This window comes from Nothoprocta perdicaria, unplaced genomic scaffold, assembly GCF_003342845.1.
Source record: "Nothoprocta perdicaria isolate Ctin4 unplaced genomic scaffold, notPer1 scaffold_322, whole genome shotgun sequence".
NCBI classification, from domain to species: Eukaryota; Metazoa; Chordata; class Aves; order Tinamiformes; family Tinamidae; genus Nothoprocta; species Nothoprocta perdicaria.
Window position 1 is genome coordinate 658,782 of NW_020455558.1, and position 22,117 is coordinate 680,898.

The 22,117-nt window shown below is 41.4% G+C and overlaps 1 protein-coding gene across 1 annotated transcript in view; it reads left to right on the forward strand.

Moving 5' to 3' along the window:
* Positions 1 to 22,117, forward strand: part of EPHA5 (EPH receptor A5) — a 188,084-nt gene that overhangs the window by 128,144 nt on the left and 37,823 nt on the right. Inside the window, exons 4-6 of the mRNA XM_026043157.1 lie at positions 8,556 to 8,680; positions 12,044 to 12,203; positions 16,092 to 16,197. Of these exons, the coding sequence (XP_025898942.1) occupies positions 8,556 to 8,680; positions 12,044 to 12,203; positions 16,092 to 16,197 (391 nt within the window). The remainder of the gene's footprint in view (positions 1 to 8,555; positions 8,681 to 12,043; positions 12,204 to 16,091; positions 16,198 to 22,117) is intronic.

Here is a 22,117-nt window from a genome sequence, read left to right on the forward strand (position 1 = left end):
CTGATGGGCAGACGTGGTGCTGCAGGCTGGCATGGTAGCAGCCCAAGCTGACCTGCCCCATGGTTGCAGCTCTCCTTCCCACCTCACGGCTTGCCCCCTGGCTCTCCTGGCGCTTGAGTGTGCCAGACTACTTCAGGGAGCTAATTTGGCCTCAGCTGGCCAAAGAGGACTTTCTTCAGCATGGTCTGTTCCCAAAGTGTGATTGCACAGTGTGGAAAGAGAGCACTCCCAGGGGAAGAGAACCGCAACCAGTATGGTGACTTAAACTGCTGTGGTTCTACACCATGTAGGCAGATACTCTTGGCAAAAAAAAAAATACCTGGATTATTCAGAATAATGTTGGAGAATGTGGTGCTCTTGTAGCCCTAATTGTCTAATCAGTCCTTAAAACTCTTCTATGCTGCTGTGTCTGCCCAGGCATTGCATATATTTTGGAGAGAAAACTGACTGGTACTACTTTCCCTCTTTCAAGGTGAATGTGTTTAGTATTCCACAAATGTCTATGTTAAGTCCTGAAAATCACATAGGAAATGAAAAGAATAGTAGTATGAAGGATTTCTCTTGAATACTGGAATACCAGCATTTCTCATTTTTGCACTTCTCCAACAGTGTGAATTGCCAAAGATGATTGTGCTTCTCAGTTTGGGCTGTGCAGAGATATGTTTTGGCAATTGGCGTTATTGTGATTAATAACTTTTATGACTTCCAGGGATTCTTGGAGCATCTGTAATTTTCTCTTGTGGTATTTGGTCATAAAGCCCTTTTTTTCCAAAAGTCACACGGATCTGCAAGCAGCTTTCACTCTTTGTTTAAAAGTAGATGTCTTGCATCCATGATTGCAGAGAGCTAAAAATTTGTATATATAGCTACGTAAACAAAAGGCAAATAGCAAGGATGTGATTTGTTTTTTGAAATGATATGCTTTTTAAGAGTCTTACCCAAATTATTCGGTGCTTGGAGGTGGTGGTGATATACAAGGGATTCTATTAAATATTCTAAATCTGTGGTACATAAGGTGCTATGTACCTGAGGAATGAAAGAATAGTCTTGCTCTACTGACTTTTAGTTCCTGGAACCTGTGATGTCTTATGCTTTAGGCATCAGTAGGGATCCTGTTGTGATTGCAGTGTGTGTTCCTTAGCCATAGCAAGGTTAGACTTGTTATTATAAAGATTTTAGAACTCTGTTTTTGCTTGGATCCAACAGTGATTTTGGAAACATTTGTGCAGTCCTCAGTGGGATGCACAGAACTGAGTGCTGGAGACGAGACATTACTGTGCTCACATATTTTTTGGGTTGCTGTGCATCCTTGGTAAGCAGCAATATTTGGACCCAGCAACAGGGAACCCAGGCTCCCCTCTGCCTTGTGCAAAGGGCTTGTAAGGGTGAGCTTGCCATCCCCAAAGCTAGACCTGTCAGTGAGTCTTAACAAGGTTGTGCCTTCTCATTCTGTCACAGGTGTGTTTCCTCTTGGCATAAATTTAACAGCATACTGGATCAGGGCAACTATTTTGTTCTGCATGGGTGCAATGCCCATTACTGCTGAGCTGCAATCCCTGAGCGGGGTCCCTTAGTGCTGCTTAAATGTTGATCGGTTTAGTAAAATGTTAGCATGGAAAATAAATAAAAAATAAATAAAGTAGCCAAACTATAACCTCTACGCTGAATCTGTTCTATTTCCTCTGACTGCATCTGCAAGCTGGTCAAGCAGTTGTTACACTGAAGTGAATGGCAAAGCGCATATTGATTGCACCCACTATTCTCTAAGACGCATATGCTGAGCCTTGCTTTTCTACAGATTAACACTGTATTTTGTTTGAGAGGGAAAACTGCATACAAATATGTTAAAGCTATGTATTTTGCTATCATAACCTGTGCATCAACAATCAGTGGAGAATCTTTAAAAGAAATATGTTTTTATAGCACAGATTTATGTATTGTGTGATTCGAATAGCTATCTTGTACATGAAGTAATAGAATTCTCTTGCTGTTTGTTCATTTGATAGTTTCATATGAGTACCTAAATACCATATGTATTCTTAAAAGAAGTAAGAGTATTTGCAGCAGGAAGCAAGCAAGCCTTTGTGGGTGGGTCAGTTAATGGTAGCTAGTAGCAATGGAACAGAAGATACCTGGTTTCCTTGTTTCATCCCTTTGTTTTTTCTCTCCTTGTAACCTCCTATAATTGAAGCCAGATTTTCAGGAGGGCAGAGAGTAGCTAACATCTTTCTTCAGGTAGCAGTGCCTGAGCTAACTGAGCTGCTAGACCAGCCCAGCCATTTTTAAATTTTTCCCCACTATCTCCTGGCTGCGTCAACACAGTGGTTTGAGGGTTGAACTGTAAATTGGATTCGTTTCTTAAACTGACTCTTAGATGGGATCTGTCTTAAAAACACTTGCTTTCTGTTTTTACAGTTTTATGCTAATACAGCACACTCACTTTAGGACATTGGAAGCTAAGTGGAATTATGACAAGGAAGGGGTATTTGGACACAGTAAAAGCCTTAAAGCCTTAGAGCACACCAGCTTATTGAGTCCCAGTCCCACCAGGCATATCAGCTTAGCTATCACACAGACCTAAAATAAAAGACCAGCCACTATCCCTGTGCTAATGCAGATGTCATGCAGATTCTTTCTGATACCTCTCTAATGTGAGTATGAATTGGGATTTTGTTTTCTGTCTTTAGCAAAGGCATCTTTCCAATGTCTTAGATTAACAATTATTAATCTGGAAGGAAATCATTTGAGAAAAACTTGGATTAAAAAAAAAACCCACAGCAGGCTGCACTAGGCTGTGCCTTGCCCAAACCCAACTCTGCATCCAGCTCCAAGACAAAGTGGTCAAGTAGCACCTGGGCTCTCTTGGCATCTCTTACTCCACATCCCACCTGCTGACTGGCAGCAGGAGCTTGGTTTAATCTTTAAGTGGTAGGGGTGGGAACTGTGTGAGAGATTGACCCTTTTCATACAATATAAATCCCGTTGCTTGAGTTTGCCATGGGTTCAGATTACAAAAACGGGACCCTACCTTCTTTCAAGACAAACAATGCTTGAATTGGTTTCCTGTCTTCATGTGACATGATATGACCTGCTTGGTTTCAAGGCACACATCAAGGCATCTCAAATTTCGGAGGCATTTGAAATGGAGATGGGTAAGAGAGACTGTAAATCAGCTTGAGGCCTGGCATTTATCCGAGGTATTGTTCTGGGGAAGTAGAAGATGGGGGAGAATACCCCAATTCACTACCAAGGAAATCTGAAGAGTGTGCTCTAGTTTTGACATTTGTGTGAAAGGAACCTGTTACCCTCTTGGACTATTTTGAGCCCGTATGTCATTAAAATCCCATGCAAGGTCTCAAGATAGGATTGAAATGGCATTCAGTGGTACTTAAAGCAAGCCCTATATCTTCCTGGAGTCCTTGGACTCTGTTTTCACAAGTGCTTAAAAGTGGTGGCATGTTTCCCTAACTAACCATAAATGGCGAGTATTTATCCTCATGGGGCAAAAAGTTTTGAAAACTCATCAAACTGGCACACTGGGGTTCATCCTTCGGATAAAGAAGTCAAGTTGTTACTTAAATACTAAGGTCTGATCCAAGTGTAACCGAGGAGTCACCAGATTTTGAACTTTTCAAAAAGTGAGTTTTCTGTGGGCAGAAATGACAAAAGACAGTACAGTTAAGTTATTATTTTCCCCACACTTCTCTTCAAAGCAGTGTATATCTGTTTTTATGAAAAAAACAGAAAAGTGACCAAAAAAGAAAAAGCAGTGACCTAGTTAAAAATGAATCTGCTGCTCGAAGCCCCCTCCAATTTTACCTGACTTTCATCTGATTCAGTGAATAATGCTAGGATTCCTTCAAACTCAACCTTAAGAAAAGACCCAACATCACTAATTAGAAAGCTAGTGAAAAACTGCAGTAAACTAGACTTGGAAGTGGATCCAGAATTAACTTAATCTCGTGGTTGCTATTCTGGTATATATAGGTTTGGTTTGCTTCAATTAGAACTAACCGTATATAGTGCTTTGCATTAATGACAACATAATTATTAGGTCATATGCTAGGTGATGATATTGACGTAGTCACATGTATTTGGCTTTTCTGCCTTTTGACATAAATTTGGAGTGTAGAAGAGTATCACTCATAGGGAAGAAGTCCAGGGTGTGCAGAGAGATCAGGAGTGCTACTTCCTTCTTGTTTGCTCACAGAGATTTAATCATGTCAGAAGAAGTTGCAGGCACATACAGAACGCATGCTAAAATCCATAGCAGAGTTGCCTAAAAAAGCAAATCATAAAAGTTTCCTGGAAGATTTGGGAGTTGCATCAAAGGCTCTGGACTGGTGGAAATTACTTGCTTTTCACAGCAAGGGTGAAGTGAACCTGTCCTTCTTGCTTGGCTGTGCTCACTAGTTAAATTAACACTGTGCTCACCGTGGGGATGCGGGCAAAGTGGGGAGCCATTAACTGGTGTTTCTGCCAGAGTGAAAAATACCAAGGCAAAAATAATTAGACTGGAGAGAGCATTAGGTAGACCATGAGATGTAGAAACTGGATTATTTATTTTATCGTGGTGAAGTCGTCATTCACCTGATAACATTAGTTGCTTTTAAAATATAATTAACATTTTATTCCCATAAACATTGTTGTGTATTAGATGCTAGTGGGACACAGCACAATATTTCCTAAATACTGTTTGGTGCCTAGATGGCTATTTCAGTGCTAATGTCATTAGGAAAGGTTGCAGAGGAAGAACGTCCTAAAAGGTCTGTTTCTCATGAAATCATCTCCTGTAGTTATTCAGATGTGAATATTGAGGCATTTTCTGGATAGACTTGAATCTGTTTATTTTGTCTGGACCCTTATCCTGCTTATAAATGTAAGAAGTGAGATTGCAAAAATATAAACAATTCTCTTTGCTTTCTGACTAATTTTGGTTCCATAAAAGCAAAACATACATTTGCAGTTTCACACCTAGTTAGATCCTCTGTTTGCTTTCATCACATGCATAGTCATTCTTGTGAGTCACGGGTATAAGTGTAAATGATATCATATCCCTCTTTCATTTTACGTGTTTTACTTACAAATTAATGCAAACATACAAATTACTTCTAAAGCAGCATGTAAACATTTCACTGTGCATCTTCCCTCTCTGTAATGTCCAGATAGATATTTGAATAAGAATTCTGTTTGCTCACATCAAAAAAAAAAAAAAAAAAAAGGAGATTACAGCTTTATATACCATGACTTTTCCATTAATATATTTTTTTACATGTTATGCTCCAAAGACAACTTTTCAGTGGCACGGCTTCTTTCTATTAATGGATACTGCCCTTGTAAAAGCAGTGACCTTTAAAAAGCAAGTTTCAAGTAATCCTTTTATTTCCCTGAGATCATATAGCAGAGTATCCAGTTGCAGGCTTTTAAGATGGAACGATTGCTGACTTTGTCTCCTTGCACAGATTGAATTACATTTTGTTTGACAAAGAAAGCTCTAAAATACTTATACCTTCCTTCCTCAGTTCAGAGCCTTGTAATCAGCGTGCGTCGAGGATGCACAGTGGATGCTGTGTCATCCCAGCACCTCTGGGATTTATTGAATTTATTTAATTGGCCTTTATCTTGCAGTTACACTTTAGTACTTCTTTTGAAGAGGATTCAAAATGGATACAGTTGCAGCTTTGCTAATTTATTTTGAGAGATTGGTTACTCATTTCCTTATCTTGCTGCCTTTTCCCTGCAGAGCTCTGCACAGCCACTGGCCAAGTGTGCGAGCGACTCCCCTCGCTAGAGGAGGAAGATGTGGGTAGGATGAGTGGACATACAGTAGACAGGCAAAGTGGGATATCTGTGTGGTGTTTTGATGGGTGCTTTTGGACGGCAGGTAGTGTGTTGTTTTCTGCATGCTGCTGCTGAACGACAAGAAGAAAGCCTAACACCCTTGGAAATCTCAGAGCAGATTTTCAATGCAGTTGTGAGCCTCAGTCCTGCAGATGCTGATGGAAATCTCAATAAAGACGGGGGAGAGGTGCACTGTGTGGCTGGCCATTGCTGAACCTGAGAATTGCCCAGCTTTTGCCTTCGAGAGAAGAGTTCAGTAGCAGGGAGGACTGAGATCTCTTATCACTGCAAAGCTCCCCTCAAGTTTTTGCTTCTGGTGCTATGAGTTTGAAGAAGTTTCACTGGTGCTCAGCTCCATCCTGCCAGATCTTCGCTGCCAGCCGTGTTGTAGCTCTATGGTGGTACTTGGGAGGGGCCCTGGAGAGGCACAAGGCCCCAGGGGAGCAGAGGTCCATTTTTTGGGGGTACACAAGTGCCCTCTATTTGAGTGCTTCCCTGTAAGAAGTGTTCAGTGTCTTCAGGGTAAGCACGGATGATTGGGGGGAGTTTGGTTGGGAGCATAGAGCAAACTTTTTCAAGAGCAGACAGGAGAGTGTGAGGGTATTTTTTGGTGCTTCCAATGCCTGTAAAAATCATGTAAAGTTCACCATTCTCAGCATCACCTCAGGGCTCATGCAACCTGTGTGCACAGACCATATATCTCCCATGCATGTCCCTCCATGATGCATCATACCCATTGAGGAATCTGGAGTAACTAATCCAAAATCCTATGCAAGACTGGCAATTTCAGTCTAGGTTGTTACTAGCCATCACATAGCCCCAACAAGTGTGAAGTTTGTTAGCTGGGGATGAAGTGACTTCTGTAATGGAAAACTCTCAGTGGTCACCATGTACTTTGTAGGTGATGCTTAGGTATAGAAGATTATCATCACTCACAATAAGGGGGGTTTTATCAGCTCGTTTGTGAACATAGTGATGCCAACAGCTAACAAGCAAAGGGTGCCTGTGAAGCTGATGCCAGCTCTCCAGCAGAAAACAGTATGGAAACAGTCAATGCCTTTCACTATCCTCTGAGAAACAAATGGGCAAGAGATTAGTGAACAAGAGGGAGAAAATTGGGACTGAAAAGACTTGAGATGCAGGAACCTATTTGAAACAGGCGAGCTCTCTGATAACTATCAGTCCTTACTCTTTATGTTCAGGCTTGGCAAAATTAGTTTTGTTTGTTGTCTTTATTTTACGTAGTTGGTTTGGGGGAGTTTCCTGAGCATTATGGAACTAGCTGGTCCTGAAGAAGTAACTTTGTATAGTTCCAAATAATTTTTGGAAGATGTGTTCATTTGCTATTGTGCAGTCTACATCTGCATCCCCAGTGTTTCTACAGACTTCTTCGCCATTGATCTCCACAGCTCCTCTCAGTTCTTACCAAGCAGTGACCCCACCAGAGGGTGATTCGGGGACTGGAGACTAGGCTCAGGTGGCTTTTGTCCAGAGAAGGGTAGTCTTTCTTCACGGCTATACAGAGTGGAGGCAGGCAGCATTCCTGCCCTGCCCCTGTAAATCAGGGAGTTGAATTGCTCCTCTTCCTTTCATTTTGGTGTCACTTATCTTTGACACAAAATAACGAGGCTACAGAGGCATTTCCCATAGCAGCTTTTCCTGAGGAGCTAGGAAGGGACAGTAAAATACACAACTGGAGAAGTCTCAGAAGTATCAAAGCAAAAACAAAGAATCTAGCCCATTTCCAATGCCTGTGTGGACAGGCAGAAAAACTTTGAGGGCTGCATCTTAAAATCAGAAGCAGAGCTGTATAGCTGTTTTCCTTTGGCAGCTTCCCCAAGCATGCTGCAAATTTTCCATCCTCCAGCAGGGCACACTGCTCAGTGACTGCCATTCAAATCCTTATGGTTGCTTTTTTCAAGGAATCAGCATCACTATCACAATAGAAACTGTAACACCCCCATGATGCTTATAGGGAGAAAATAAGTTACAAAATTAGTAATGGCCTGCTACCCTGTTCAGCACATACAGAATGAGAGGGCTGAAACATGCCCAAGCTTTAACCAAGATCTGCGTAACCAAATGCTTGTGAGGTGCTAAATGTATGCCTGCAAGGCAGCTAAGGGCAGTGTGTCGGTTCTATGGGATAACATAGCTCTGTGACCACTTTGTACAGGGTTTGAAAAGGCAAGGTGTGAGGGTGATGAGAGACCACTGTGCGTGTTGTTTGGATGTTGCCCAGGTGGGTGACTAAGCTGCTGCAAAGCTGCATGAGTCTGTTTTCTTGGAGTCCTGCTGGTTTATACCTCCCAGCTTGGTTTGTTCAGAGTTCCTCCTCCCAAACTGCCTTTCTCCTTGTGTTCCATCAGATCTCACTAAAGCTTTATGCAGATTGACCCACAGAGGAAAGAAAAGTTTGGCAGAAATGCCAGCAGTGGAGCAAGACAGTTACTTGGCATTCATAACCTGCTCCCCATGGGACTGAGCTCTTCACTGGGGCAAATCACTGTTGCTTTTATTCAGGCAATGGCAAGATTCCCAGTTGTCAAAAATGGGCAAAGAGCACCGAGGCCAGAATGGGCCCCGCTGAGGAGCAGTAGCTATAGCTAAAGCTCACGTTGTGTCGAAGATGCAATGATGAGCTTGAATTCAGACATGGCAAGCTGTATAACTAACCATGGTTTTGTGTGTTTTGTTTTTCTCCTGTCTTGCAGCACCTTCTCCAGTCAGTAGTGTGAAAAAAGGAAAGATAACTAAAAATAGCATCTCCCTTTCCTGGCAGGAGCCAGATCGACCCAACGGCATCATCCTGGAATACGAAATCAAATATTTTGAAAAGGTGTGATGGACTGATTGCTGAGCATCCCAAGTACCTTCTCTTTACTGTCTTCTTCTTTTAGTTATAATTATCTGAGTCATGGAAGCGAATGGAACAATTTTATGCACAAATCAATGTCAGATTGATTTTGCAGTAAATGATTAGGAAGACTTGAAATGAGGGTGTTGTTTTCCATTAGTGTGGCACTTCTCTTGAACAAATACATTAAAACTGTGTGTCAGATTCCTCTCCAGCCTTATCACATTAAGCTAGAGCCTGCTCGTTTGTTAAAAGTAAGAGCATTTGGGGACTGAACATCCCTCACCTCCCGGAAACATCAACCTACCCCCATCCTTAGTATTTACATTATCCACTTGGTTTTACTGACTGCCTGGCATTTTTTCCAGGGCTGTCCATTAGGTCTTCTGAGACACATCAAGCTTTTCCCATCCATGTGGTGATTCTCTGAGTTCACTTCGTGCTTTGTAGTCCCGCACATTGAGGAGATCCTGGTGTGCCAGCTACTGACTGAGCACTGAACACAAGCCACACATACAGTGGCTGTTTTTTGGTAGGGCTGCCTGGAGGAGGAGGATGGCCTTGAGGACCATTTTTTCTGAGGGAGATGCCAAGGAATGTAGGGTTGAACAAATAAGATATAGATTTTTTTTTGCATATCTGATTGCTCATATTCATGGGATCTCCATGGGTGCTGTCCTAGCCATGGTGTGAGGAGAGGAGAAAGACTTGTACATGTTATGAACTGAAGGAGGGCATCTTTGCTTAAAACTTGCCTTTTCCAGATGTCTTGGTCTAAAAGCAACATATTCTCTTCCTGCAAAGCTTGCCTCTCTTAGGTCCCCTCTTCAAACGGAGGCTTGTTTTCTTCCTGCAGAATTAATGCAGTTTAACTGAAAAAGGTAACAAATGCATTTTGGCTAAGTAGCATCTTGTGAATGATGCAGCCAGTCTAAGACTAAAGTGTCAAATTTGCAATAGTCAACTAATCAGCAGTTTCTGACCTTAGCTGGAATATCTTGCAGAATCTTTTTTTTTTTTTTTTTTTTGGCTTTAAGAGGCAAAATTTCTACCTGAAAAACAGGAGGAAAAAAAATTGTCAAGATTCTCATTTATGTTAAACATATTTTGGGGAAGATTTTCTTTTAGTTCTATATAGCACCCAGGTGAAGATAGTCAACATGTAGCAGGATGAGATCCTTATTCCTCCTCTCTCTCTTTGTCCTCTGAAGGGACCCAAGGCAGCAGTCCAGGCACATAGGGTGAAGAATTTCCAAAATCTTCTTCTGCATCAGGATAAAATAAAGATTTTTTTTTTTTCATTTGAGAGGCCTGGGATGGGACATTAGATATTTGAGTGGTTTAAATTTAACTTTACCGGAAAAAGACTATTCCCTGTGATTCTGCAAATGAATCAGGACTCATCCTTACTTGCACCTCTCTGTGCTAGCCTGACTTTCTGCCTGGAAAGCTGCAGCAGCAGCGTACCATGGGCACTGATGAATTTGGACTACATCGGGCTGCAAGGTCTGGCCTCTCCCAAAGTATCTTTGTGTAGCTCCATGGGATGCTCTGGGAATGATAATCTTCTTTTTGGGAACTGTGGTGTGCTGTGCTGCTTAGGCCTTCTTTGTCCCAATTCCCTGTCAGACAGTACCTGACATGAACTGCTTTCAGGGCAAAGTGGTTGACCAGAGGAAGCAGAGCTCAGATACTGGGAGCTCTTCAGAGACTTGTGGGCAAAATTCAGCATGTCTTGAATTATTTTTAGAAACATCAGTTGAATATAATTTCTTGGAGTTCTGGAAACATTGCGATTCCAGAATGGCAAGTTTATCACAAGGTACAAAGAAAGAATCGGGTTTTACTTTTGCCTGAAATAATTGATTACTGTTTCATTTTGTTGTTTGAACAACTGTGCAACATTTAATTCTTACGTTGGAGTGACCTAAAAAGATTAGCCTCTAGAAACCTTAATAATGAGCAAATAATTCAAGCAACAAACTGTGCATATTGGTTCATTTTATTTAGTTTGCGTGCTGTCTTTTTGCAAATCACAGGGTTTAAAATATGCTATTTCAAAATAGTTTCAGTAAATAGTTCTTAAACTGCAAGTCACTCGTGGGCAGGTTGCTGTTGCCAGTGAGGGCTTTTGCCATCTTGATTTATTTGTTTCAGGCTGATATTAAAGTTTAGTATTTTCCATTGGAAACCTTAAGTGTTTAAATGTTTAGAGAAGGCAGTATTGAAGGTCTAATTTGGCTGATATTTAAATGAAGATGTGTACTTGTATACACTCACTGCTTTTTAAGCATTCAGTTAGATCAGTGAGGTCAGCCTTCATTTTTCTTGTCTGTTGTTACTATCATGTATATTCTCTTGCTTTTATGCCCTGTTTTATGAAGTGTTCATTTCCAGGGGGTGAGAATGGTCTATATTACATGCTTGGAAAAAATGAGTTTTGTCGGTTCACATTCTTGCAAAAGAAATCACTTCTTAACAAGAGAGAAAGGACAAATAGACAGGAATGCCTCCAATACAGTCTTGTGTATCTATGTGCTTTAATTAGAAAATATGCAATCCTATATTTGGAAATTTTCACAGCCCGACAGCATATTGCTGTCTGTGGAAAGCTGCCCAATAAAAAGCTGCCAAATTAAAAAAGAAAAATCAGTGTAGATCCTAATTACTGTGTAAAATCTTGGTAGGGAATTACTGAGAATTTTTATTTACCTCATAGAAATTTGGAGCTGAAAGGATATGGTGAGTAAAAAGCAAATTCCAAGTTCATAGGCCTTGATTTATGAACTCTTGTCTATGTTATTTGGTTCAGTAAGTGATTCCAGCTCTAATTACCAATAATTTGAGTGAAATTTTAACTAAAGAATTCAAACTCTTTTCACATCAGAAACGGATTTAAATGAAGATGCATTTCAGCAAATTTTCTTAAAGTTCATTGCTTCAGAAGAATAAGGCAAAGTTAAGTATATACCAGTTGTTTCTTTTTGTTGTTGCTAGTTGATGAATATAGGAAAACCATCTTGAAGCTACCTAGCATGTAAATACATTGCTTTATTTCAGCCCTAATTCCGTTACTGATAGTTTTAGTTCAAACCAAAATCCCTTTTTTTAAGACAATAGGCCTGTTTTCCACTCTTCTGTGTGTTGGGATTGATTTTTATTTCCATTTCTTTGGGCACGTCTTTTAAGATCTCAAAGTACATCCAGGGCATTGGAGAGTTTCTTAGAGAGTCTCAAAAGTGCCTATTTTGGTCTTTTCTTCTCCGACACGGCCGCTGCGCTCGTGTTCTGTGAGAGCTGTTATTTGTGTGTTTGAACTCTGTGTTTCTGGGGGGGTGGGGAAAGGACCAGGAGACGAGCTACACCATCATCAAATCAAAAGAGACAACTATTACGGCTGATGGCTTGAAACCAGGCGCAGCGTACGTCTTCCAGATCCGCGCACGCACAGCTGCTGGATACGGTGGCTTCAGTCGAAGATTTGAGTTTGAAACCAGCCCAGTGTGTAAGTCATTTTAATTACTGTCAGCTCGTGTCTCTGTAATGGTTACCAGAAAGGAGTCCGAAGATCAATATCTTTGCACTGAGCTCTGTCAGTCTCTCATTCGCCCTCTCTCTTTCTTTCTGGCCTTGTCTCCTTAGTTAAAAACATAGGTCACATCATTACTGTGGGTGAGACAGGTTAACATATCTGTCCTTGCTTCCTCATCACATTTAGTTGGGTGGGAGCTAAAGCATTAGGAGATGTTTAAGCTTCAGAATTCATAAAATTCACTGTTCGGAGAAATTGTACCTTTGCAAGAGCCATTAGCACTGAACAATTGCAGCTTTCACACCACCGATTAGAGAAGGGTGAGGATGTCCCCATCCATAATGCTGTGGTGCAGTGCCGAGAGATGATGGAACAAACTCAGCAAATGAAATATCTAATATTAAATATTCATTGATTGCATCTAGAGAAAAAAAAAAAAAAAAAAGCACTCTTTCTTATCTCTTAAAGCATCCCTCCCCACATTGGGAAGGACTTAACCAGCATTAGTAGCTCACAGTGTAAGTCACTGTCAGGGTGGAAGGCAATTTCCCTTGGATACCAGTGCAACAGCCTTAAGAAAAGGAATTTGACTTGTGCTCAGAACTGGCAAAAATGCTCAATGCGGGCTTGAGGCTTTGTTTGGTGTGTTAAAAATCTTGGGGATTTTGGATAGGGATTTGTTTGTTTTCCTTTTAATTCTTCTCATCCAGACTTGGATTCTGGAGCATTGTTCTGTGGCTGGGTGAATCCTAGAGAAATGCAGAGCCAAGTCTCCTGTGAGGGTCCAGCTGCTGTTTTTTTTTCCCATGTTCAGAAGCTCTCATAAAAGACATTATTTATCTATTTTAGTTAGTACAATTGACATTTATTAATCTTTTTCACTATTTGGATGGGAGAAAAATTTTATGTTGGAAATACTCTGCCCATTACTATGGAAAACAACAATTTGGTCTGGATGTTTTCCTTAGAAAAATAAATTCAGACATATTTTGATTATCGTTACTCCAGATCACTTAAAATTCATCATTGTATCTTTGAAAAAGAAGTTTTTAAGTTGCCATTGCATGTTTCTTTTTAAGTCATAATAGATTTTAAAGGAATCATTATGTATGTGCAGATGTAGCTGTGGAGCCAGGGACTGAGCTAATATAGTGCAAATTGCATCATGGTGCAAACATTAATGCAATAAGAATTGTCTATTTAATGTATTTCTTATTGTACTAACCATTAATTGTGTCCTATAAGTAGCAACAAAATCATATTATACAGAATATGGCTCTTTATTGTACTGGAGAACTTCTGGTTGTAGTTAGAAGGTTTCTAGTTCAGAATAGAGTAGTTTGGTTTCAGAATATTAATGAGTAATATGCTGAATATAGGTACATTTGATCCAGCACTGTCATCACTTACAGTCCTCAGTCAAAAATAATGGCACTTCCTTAAAGTCTATAATGCGTATATCTGCGTTAGGATTTTTCCCTGAGCATCCCAGTGTGATATCTCAATGTACTTCGCAACCCCTGAGTGATTTGGTCCCACCAGCATATGAGGCTCTCTTGAATGGTAAATGCAGGGAAGCAGGTGCAGTGATACTACAGAGCTGCTAAGACACTAATAGAGTCAGGAAAATACCCCAAGATCCCTAGTTTGGGAGCTGAGGGTCGTTCTTGTGTTGCACAACACGTTAACTCATGTTGTGATCAAAGCAGGACTTCACCAGGTGGCCATTTGCACTTGCCAACCATGGCTGCAGGCACAAGGAGACTGACGGTGCAGAAAGCAAACAAATTCTCCGTGCTAGACCTGGTTCTGATAGAAACTTCTATTGGAGTAGTAGCAAATCATTTTGGTTCCAGCACGCATGAAAGCATTGCAAGGACTGTTGTGAGAACCCAAACCTCCTTCTCCAAAATTGTTTGGACTAAACAATATGTTTTGTTTCCAGTTCACAAGGTTTCTGACAACTTATTTTCTAATACACTTTGGGGGAAATATCAAACAGTAATTGCTTACAGCTTCATCACCTAAGCAACACACCTGAGAAACAGAGAGAAAAAGAAGAGTCATAACTTATTTTGGTCTCCTTTTTTTCCCACAGTTTGTTTTTGGTTTACATACTGTTTGCTGAACGCACAGGTTTGGGGAGCACTGTGTTGCAGCACTGCTGTTCCAGTAAAGTGGAAGTCTTTATTTCTGGGTGAAAGCTGTTAATGGGTTATATACTCTTGTTACTCCTGTCCCTTTACCATGCCACAGAGCCTGAACTCTGCCCAAAACTGGCTAACCAAAACAGTTTTTGGCTGGCTTGTTGAGATAACCCATCTGATCCCCAGATTGGGAGCAAGAACAAGGTAGCAAGGCCCTAGATCTGTTTATGCATCTGCACCGTGGGGCTCCTGCAGGTCACACCACGATCTCTCTGATTTCCCCATTTCTTGAGAAGTGCAAAAACCACTGGAGAAATAGCTTACTGTTCTCTTTTAACTGTTTTTAATAATTTGACAAGAAAGCAATAGGACATAATCTCAAGGAGCCTTTATAAATTTGTGAGGCTAATAAAATCTCTGGGTGATTGCATGGCTCTGGAGCAGTTAACATTTAGTACCTGATCTATTGGGCCAGTTATTATGAAATCATTTACTGCGCTTTTGCAGACCCGCCACTGTCCTGGAGTCAAGTGACCCATTGCAGATCAAGGTTTAATGCTTTACCTTTTCTTCTTCCTTTTCTTTTAACAATTAATATGAAGTCCTAATCACTTATATCTGTAGCTTCTATAACGTTAGTCCTCTACTAAGGACCGTCTTGTACTTGGCTCATTTAGATAAAGGCTGTCATCAACATGCAATTGATTGCTGCCACTGCCTGGAGCAGCCAGGCTTTTGAGGAGGACTGGTGTCCTGCAGCCCTGCCATAAGTCCTGGGGCAGCAGCTTTTTATTACAAGGTTCTTCTGCCTTTTATCAAAAGGGATCATTTAAGAGGCACAGTCTGGAAGAATTCTGCTTTTATCAGGTACAAAGACCATGCAAGATATGAAGTTTAGCAGATCTGTATTTTACAGAGGGAACATTCCAGCTGTGCAACATAGATGCTTCAATGAGTTGAATGGTATTCAGGTGCTTATAACTTTATGAAAAGACAGGTAATTTTAATTCTGTCAGAGATCTCATTTTTAACTCTTACTCAATAAGGAGTTCATTCTATAAATGTTATCTCTGCAAGTAGGAGATTTCTGTGATCTAAATGATTTCAAATGTAGCAGATACAGGAAAACAAATTCAGTTTGCTACTCCAAGTTCTGTAATGTTGCAACTTTTTAATTCAGTAATGAAATGGCTAGTGGTGGCCAGTGATAAGACAAGGGGAAATGGGTGTAAGTTGAAACACAAGAAGTTCCATCTCCATTTGAGGAAGAACTTCTTTACTGTGAGGATGGTGACAGAGCCCTGGGACAGGTTGCCCAGGGAGGCTGTGGAGTCTCCTTCTCTGCAGGTCTTCAAAATCTGCCTGTATGCCACCCTGTGCCACATGCTGTAGGTGTCCCTGCCGGAGCAGGGCGGGTTGGATTAGATGACCTATAGAGGTCCCTTAACCAACCTTAACCATCCTGTGATTCTGTGATTCTCTGATTCTGTGATTCTGTGAAATGCAAGTTTGTTTGTTTGCTGGCTTGGTTTTGCATCTGTTTTGGTTTCTTCTAACATCCATTTCCTCTCCAAAGCAGAAACAGACAGTGAAGAGGAAAAGAAGTTATGAACTGGTAAAACTGAAAACTCACTGCCGGCCCTGCAACACAGTCTCATGGGCGTGCTGACCAGAATTTTAACCTTAATCTCCATTTTCTGTTTTTTCATCTCAGCAGTAGCTGCATCCAGTGACCAGAGCCAGGTTCCTATAATTGTTGTGTCTGTAACAGTGGGAGTTATTCTGCTGGCTGTCGTTATTGGTTTCCTTCTCAGTGGAAGGTAAGAGAAGCAGCTGTGTATTTATACATCTCCAACTTTGTGATAACTTTTATCTGACTAGCTGATTAGTGCCATTTACGTGTGAGTACCATGTGAAGGAAGCTGTTGAGCTGTAGCACTATAAAGCAGCACCAGGGAAGATTGATTGATCTGTTTGGACAGCCAGGAATTGCAAATGCATACTTGCAGATGTGGTTCACTTCCCAATGATTTTCAGTTCTGTGTATAGACTGGCCCTGATTACTAGGCTTGATTCTCAGAGGAGCATTTCCACGATCCTTTAAAAAATGAGGAGAACATATTATTGCAGATAAAATATTACTTGATGTATCACAGAGTTTAAAGAGTCTTTAAAGAGTATTGTTTGCAAATCTTCAATTCCGTATGTTTCTACTCAGATCTTGCAATGGACTTTTATCGCTTAGGAAACTTAACTAACATAAAATATATATACAGACAAAGAGAAGAATCTCAGGCATTTGGCCAAATGCCTTAAGTTTGGTAGGGCCTAGGTTTTACTTTTCACATGTAGGATGCTAATATTTTACCCATATACTAATAATTTATCCAGAGAACTACCCTCCTCAAGGAACATGCTCAACTTTAGACCATCAAGCAGTCCAATTGACTTCTGATGTGCTTGGAAATAGGCAAGTGAAAGAAGCATGGGCTGTACAATCCTTAACAACTGTAATGGAAGTTAATAGAACTTGCTGGTGAACAAGGGATTGTGGTAGAGGAGAAGAATCTGACTTGGGTCAGTGTCAGTTTGCACAGCATCACTAAAATTGCATTGCAGCCATATACAAGACACTTTTTATACACTACGTCTGTATTCTTCAATGTCACTGAAGTACCTGTCAAGGCATAGTACATTTATTTTAATGGAAGCAGTTAAACAACTGCAGTGTTCTTCATGCAAAACAATGTAAGATACCCAGCCAGCATCTATTAATACTGCTGAATTTGTTCTCCATGAGGAGTAAAGATTTTTCCTTAAAAGATACTATTCAGCCTACTGTGGCATTTGTGACACAGGTAACTCTTCAGCTTGGGTCTAGCAATGTGACTCTAAACTACAATGTCTGGCAAGTATTAGGAATTGTTACAACATATTTGCAGAGGAACTGCTATGATACCAAGCTTATCAGCTGAAGGTCTTATTTCACAGAGGGAATAGGGCATCTGTTTCTGAAATCCAGTCAGGCTGAGCAGCTGTGTCCCCAGGCATAGGATTCAGGTAAGTGTGCTAGACTCATCTCACTTTAGGGTAGCGAGACTGGTGCTCTCTTGCAGCATAGCCGTTAAAGTGCTTGTCTTCTACTTTGAGAGATTCATTAGGCTTAAAAATTAGAAAGCAAGTGCTCTTCCCTCCAAGAAGTGTGCAGTGGTCGGTAGGGGTTAATGGGAAAGTGACATTTCCTTCTGAGCTTCTTCCTATCTGTACTGGCCATTTTCACATGCTGAAATATGCTCAGTGGGACAAGATCCACAAAGGGGATGCAGGAGAAGAACAATGTGCAAGATAAACTTGTGCCTGGTTCAGATCCTTCCACTGCCTAAAGTGACACTGCGCTGGGGGACAGATGTCTCAGCCTCCTGGGGTAGATGACCCATGTTGTGCAGAGTATTGAAACCACCATTACACAACAGAAAAGTTAGATGGCAGCCAAAGCTCTTGCCTGGGAGATACTGTCCTCAAGCCTTGCTCAACAGAGCTGTTCTCTCAGCCCTCTCCATGAACCTAGGAGCAGCAGCAGGCTCCCAAGAGCTCTTCTGTAGGGCAATGCAGTGGATGTGGAAAGGGGTGGGCACATGGCATGGGGGCTGAAGAGGTTTGCTGGTTTGTCTTTACCCTGTCTGCTACTGAAAGGAAAATCTGGCTAAGCAGGCTTATGATATATCCAGATCTGCACATTTTGCCATCTGGAGAGCTTGACAGTAGTGAAAATCACACTTCTTGTCCCTTAGGTCAGACGCCACTTAGTCAAACTGCCCAAATATCCAATTATTAAAAAAAAAAAAAAAAAAAGAGAGAGAGAGAGAGAGAGAGAGAGATGAACTCAGCTAATTTTCAGTTTTTCAAGCTGTGGCTGCAGAGACTGGGAAGAACTCAGACCCTTAGCTGGCAGTGAGGAAGCAGCCTGAAGCGTAGTGGTAGGGAAGTAGCTCAGGATTGCAGTGTCTGTTAGCCACTTAGAGGTTTTGTGAATTTTAAAGTCTGTCTAGTGTATTGAGTGACTCTAGAGAACAGCCAAATAAACCCCAGAAACCCAGAAAGTTGGCAGACAGATTGAAATTAAACAATTTTGAGACACTTTCCACTGTCTTCCCTGGTTAGTTATTCTAGCATTTGGCAACAGCGGGTTAAATTTCCTTTTCTGTTTCTTTCCACTGTTTGTTTTTTGGAAAGACAGACATTTTGAGCTCCAGCTCCACCTGGAAGCACCACTGCTTCCCCAACAAGTTCCGAAGTCACTCTCCTCCCTGGCTCATGCAGGAAGGCAAGTACTGCTCAGCTCCAAAGATAAGGAGAAAAAACTCATAGGTCTGGACCAGTGAGGATGTAGCCACAGCAGGTTCTGTAGATGGGCTCCTTGTCTTCGCTTCTGTGCTGCTCCCACACTCCCCCTGTCCCTTGAGCACCTCAAAATTAGAGTGTTGCTCCCACAGTTGTTGCATGGCATCTTTTTGCTGGGCATATTAGGAGTGGGGTCACTCACAGTGATGGGGAAAATGAGAAAGGAGCAGATGGGGAAAAGCCTCTTCTCCTCTCTTTGCTTCAGGAGGTTCTATCCCAGCTGTTCAACTCAGGAGTTCACTGAGCTATATGGGTGGGATTTTTTTATCTGCTAGATACCCAAAAGCAGAAGTTTCCACACATCTTCCTTTTGGCTTTTAAGATATCTCTGCAGTTTCTCACTCCTTTTGAGCAAAGGTAAATAACAGCTTGGCATTTCTCATTGGCAGCTGGCCCTACCCAAAGGTCAGTTTGGTGTCAGTCACAGTGGCATTTCCACGCACCAGCGTCCATCTGTGGAAGTGCACTTTGTTGTCGAGGCTGATTCCTGGGAATTTGCAACTAAATGTACTTTGCCCTAAACAATTAAGCTGCGTTTCAGTTCTGATTGTACTTGCAGATGCTCGAGAAAAAGCTTTCTGGAAATAATGTGTCCTCTGACCAAGGTCACAATGCCAGTAGGCAAAATAGCTGATAACTTTTTTAAATCTTTTGCTCCTTAAAATTAAGGGCATATTAGTTATATGACAATCAGGATTACAAATCAAAGAACCACTAAATCAGACCTTTTTTGTCTCAGCAAAAAAAAAAAAAGAAAAAAAAAAAAAAGAGAGAAGTGGATAGCAAATCTATTATTCAACGAGATACAAGCACGGAAGTAAGCAGAGGGTTGTTATGATCGTTGTTTTCTTAGGATTATGTGCTTTTCTCAAGAGCACAATGTATTTTATAGATGTGTCAAGGCTAAATTTGCTCTCCTAGAACGTTTGAATTAGATGCCACTTGTATCACTGTTCTGAATTGAGGTATATGTTAATCAAACATAATTGCAGATTGTTGTTTTCAAACCTATGTGAGACAGACAAAGAAGCAGGGGTCCGCATGCTACCTCCTGTCAGGGGAGTAAGGTGCTGCAGATGTTACAGATGTACCATCAGTCCTTTAGTTCCTATAATAAACCTAAGTGGGAGGCAAGGCACGTTCCAGCAGCACAACGTGGTAACAGCCTGCACAGGAGCAGCTGTGGGAAAGAGACACACAGACAGCTCCAGAGCAGTTTTCCTTGCTTTGCCCCTCAGACCAATCCTGTTTACAAAACTCAAGGAGTCTTGGGTGGAGTGTTGAGGAATGCCACTCCCTCTGGTCCCCCACATGCTAGAGCTTAGTAGCACTAAACAAAGAAATGGGGTTTACCAAGGTAATCAAGAGTTAGGTCAATGTTGAGTCAATTGCTGAGCAATCAGAAGTTAGGTCAATGCTGAGCTGCTTTGCAGAGACCGCACAAAAGAACTAACAAGTGTGCTGTGCATCTGCATTTATAGCCAACTACAAGTTATGGATGACCTTTCCTTCTAAAACAACCTTCCAAAGAACCTGAGGACACTTTTTTCAGAAGTTAACGAAAATATATTTGAGACAGTAAAACCCCGTGTTTTGCAGATATAGAAAGTCTTTTCTGGCAAGGAACTAGCCTTCAAAAGACAAAGCAAAGACAAATCTTGCCACCTGGGTACTGGCAATTAGAGGCTTCTGCACCGGAGCATCCATCCTTGACCTCAGTTCATTTAGACTTTTAAATATCCACCCCTGCAGCGGCAGAGGGCTACTTACTGGACACAAATATGTGCATCTTTTTTAAAAGTGACTTTCAAGGAGCAGAGGGGTTGAAAGGATTGTTGGCATATATTCCAGATCCCGAGCCGCTCTTTGCAGCCTTCTTGATGTAGGGGGTCAAAACGGATGCATTTGTCCACAAACTTCCCTTCCCTTCCCATCCCACCTCCCGCGTCTTTTTCCAATATGTGTCAGGGCTTAAAATAGTTGACTTTTCTGATACTTCCGTAGGAAACAGGGAAGACAGTTCTTAGATAATGTTTTCCGTAAGGAAGATTTTTCCAGTGTGAGTCACATTTTTTTTTTAATTGTGATATTTTAAAGGAATTTTATCTCTACATTCCTGCCTGTTTTTCTTTCTTCCTATATGACATTGTATCTCATGATTTATAACTGTTTTATGATATTGCCTACTGCCAAGTGTACCTCATGATCCACCTGACAACAGAAAGGATTTTGTGGGAAAGACTGTTGCTCTGCTGGATCAAGATTCCCATCCACAAAGAACAGGCCTCCATTCAGGTTAAGGTTTTTACTACACACATCCAACAGCCTCTTTGCTCTTTGGTGATACCTTTTCCTGGAGAGGAGCATCCATGGCATTCGTCCTCTGGAAGAGACTGCCTCCAGTAGCCAGTGACCCATTCCCAGGGCCCATGTGGGAATCTACTGACTCATGGTCACCACCTAAATGCCCTTACCTCATTCAACTACTCCAGCACAGCTTAGCCAGGCGATCTCCTTTCTCCAATAAAACACCTTTGGGCATAGCATATCCAAACAAACACAGCAGGCTTCCAAAGTCAGCTTGAATTGATGCAGTTTTGAAGAGGGTTTAGAGAAGTAGACCGTGTGTCTTGGGTGATTTTGCCCAGGGAGTGGGCAAAGCCTGACCAAGAGTGTAATTCAGCTTGAAGGCCCAGGAGGCACAGCTCTTGAAAGCAGTATTTCTGAATTATTCCAGCAGCAGCTGAGGGAACAGGGCAGACACACTATCATCAGGACTGTGTAACTGGCTGGTAAGTATATCACACACAAGCCTTATCTGAGCCAGGCCAGTGTAGGAGGATACTGCAATCAGTGAAGGAGAGCCATCACCCTCATTCAGAAATGCTGCATTTTCATGGCCTTGAGCAAGCCCTTCATCTCCTTGGGAATACACTTAGATAACATACAGTTAGGGAATCGGGGTGTTTTCAGATAGGATCTTACAATGTCTTAGCTGTGCAATGGGTGGAGAGTGAAAAAGGCCATGAACTTGTCATCCTTCCACACTTTCAAAGATTTTGCTATGGCTTGGGTGCTAGAAAAAAGCATGAGAGCTCCTGGCAGCACTCCATGACGTGACACTTGGTGTTTTATCCAGAGAAAAGTTTATCTGTATTTCCTTGAAGTTTAGCCATAAGGAGATATAATAAAACCTGTTTCCAATAGATTTTTTCAAATGCAATACCCTCCTTTGCCTATGGTGATAGTGCATGCATGATGCACTCAGATTTTTGTATTTTCAGTTCTTCTCCAAGAGCCCAGAGACGTGTTTCAACATGTTTATGAAATATTTCATTA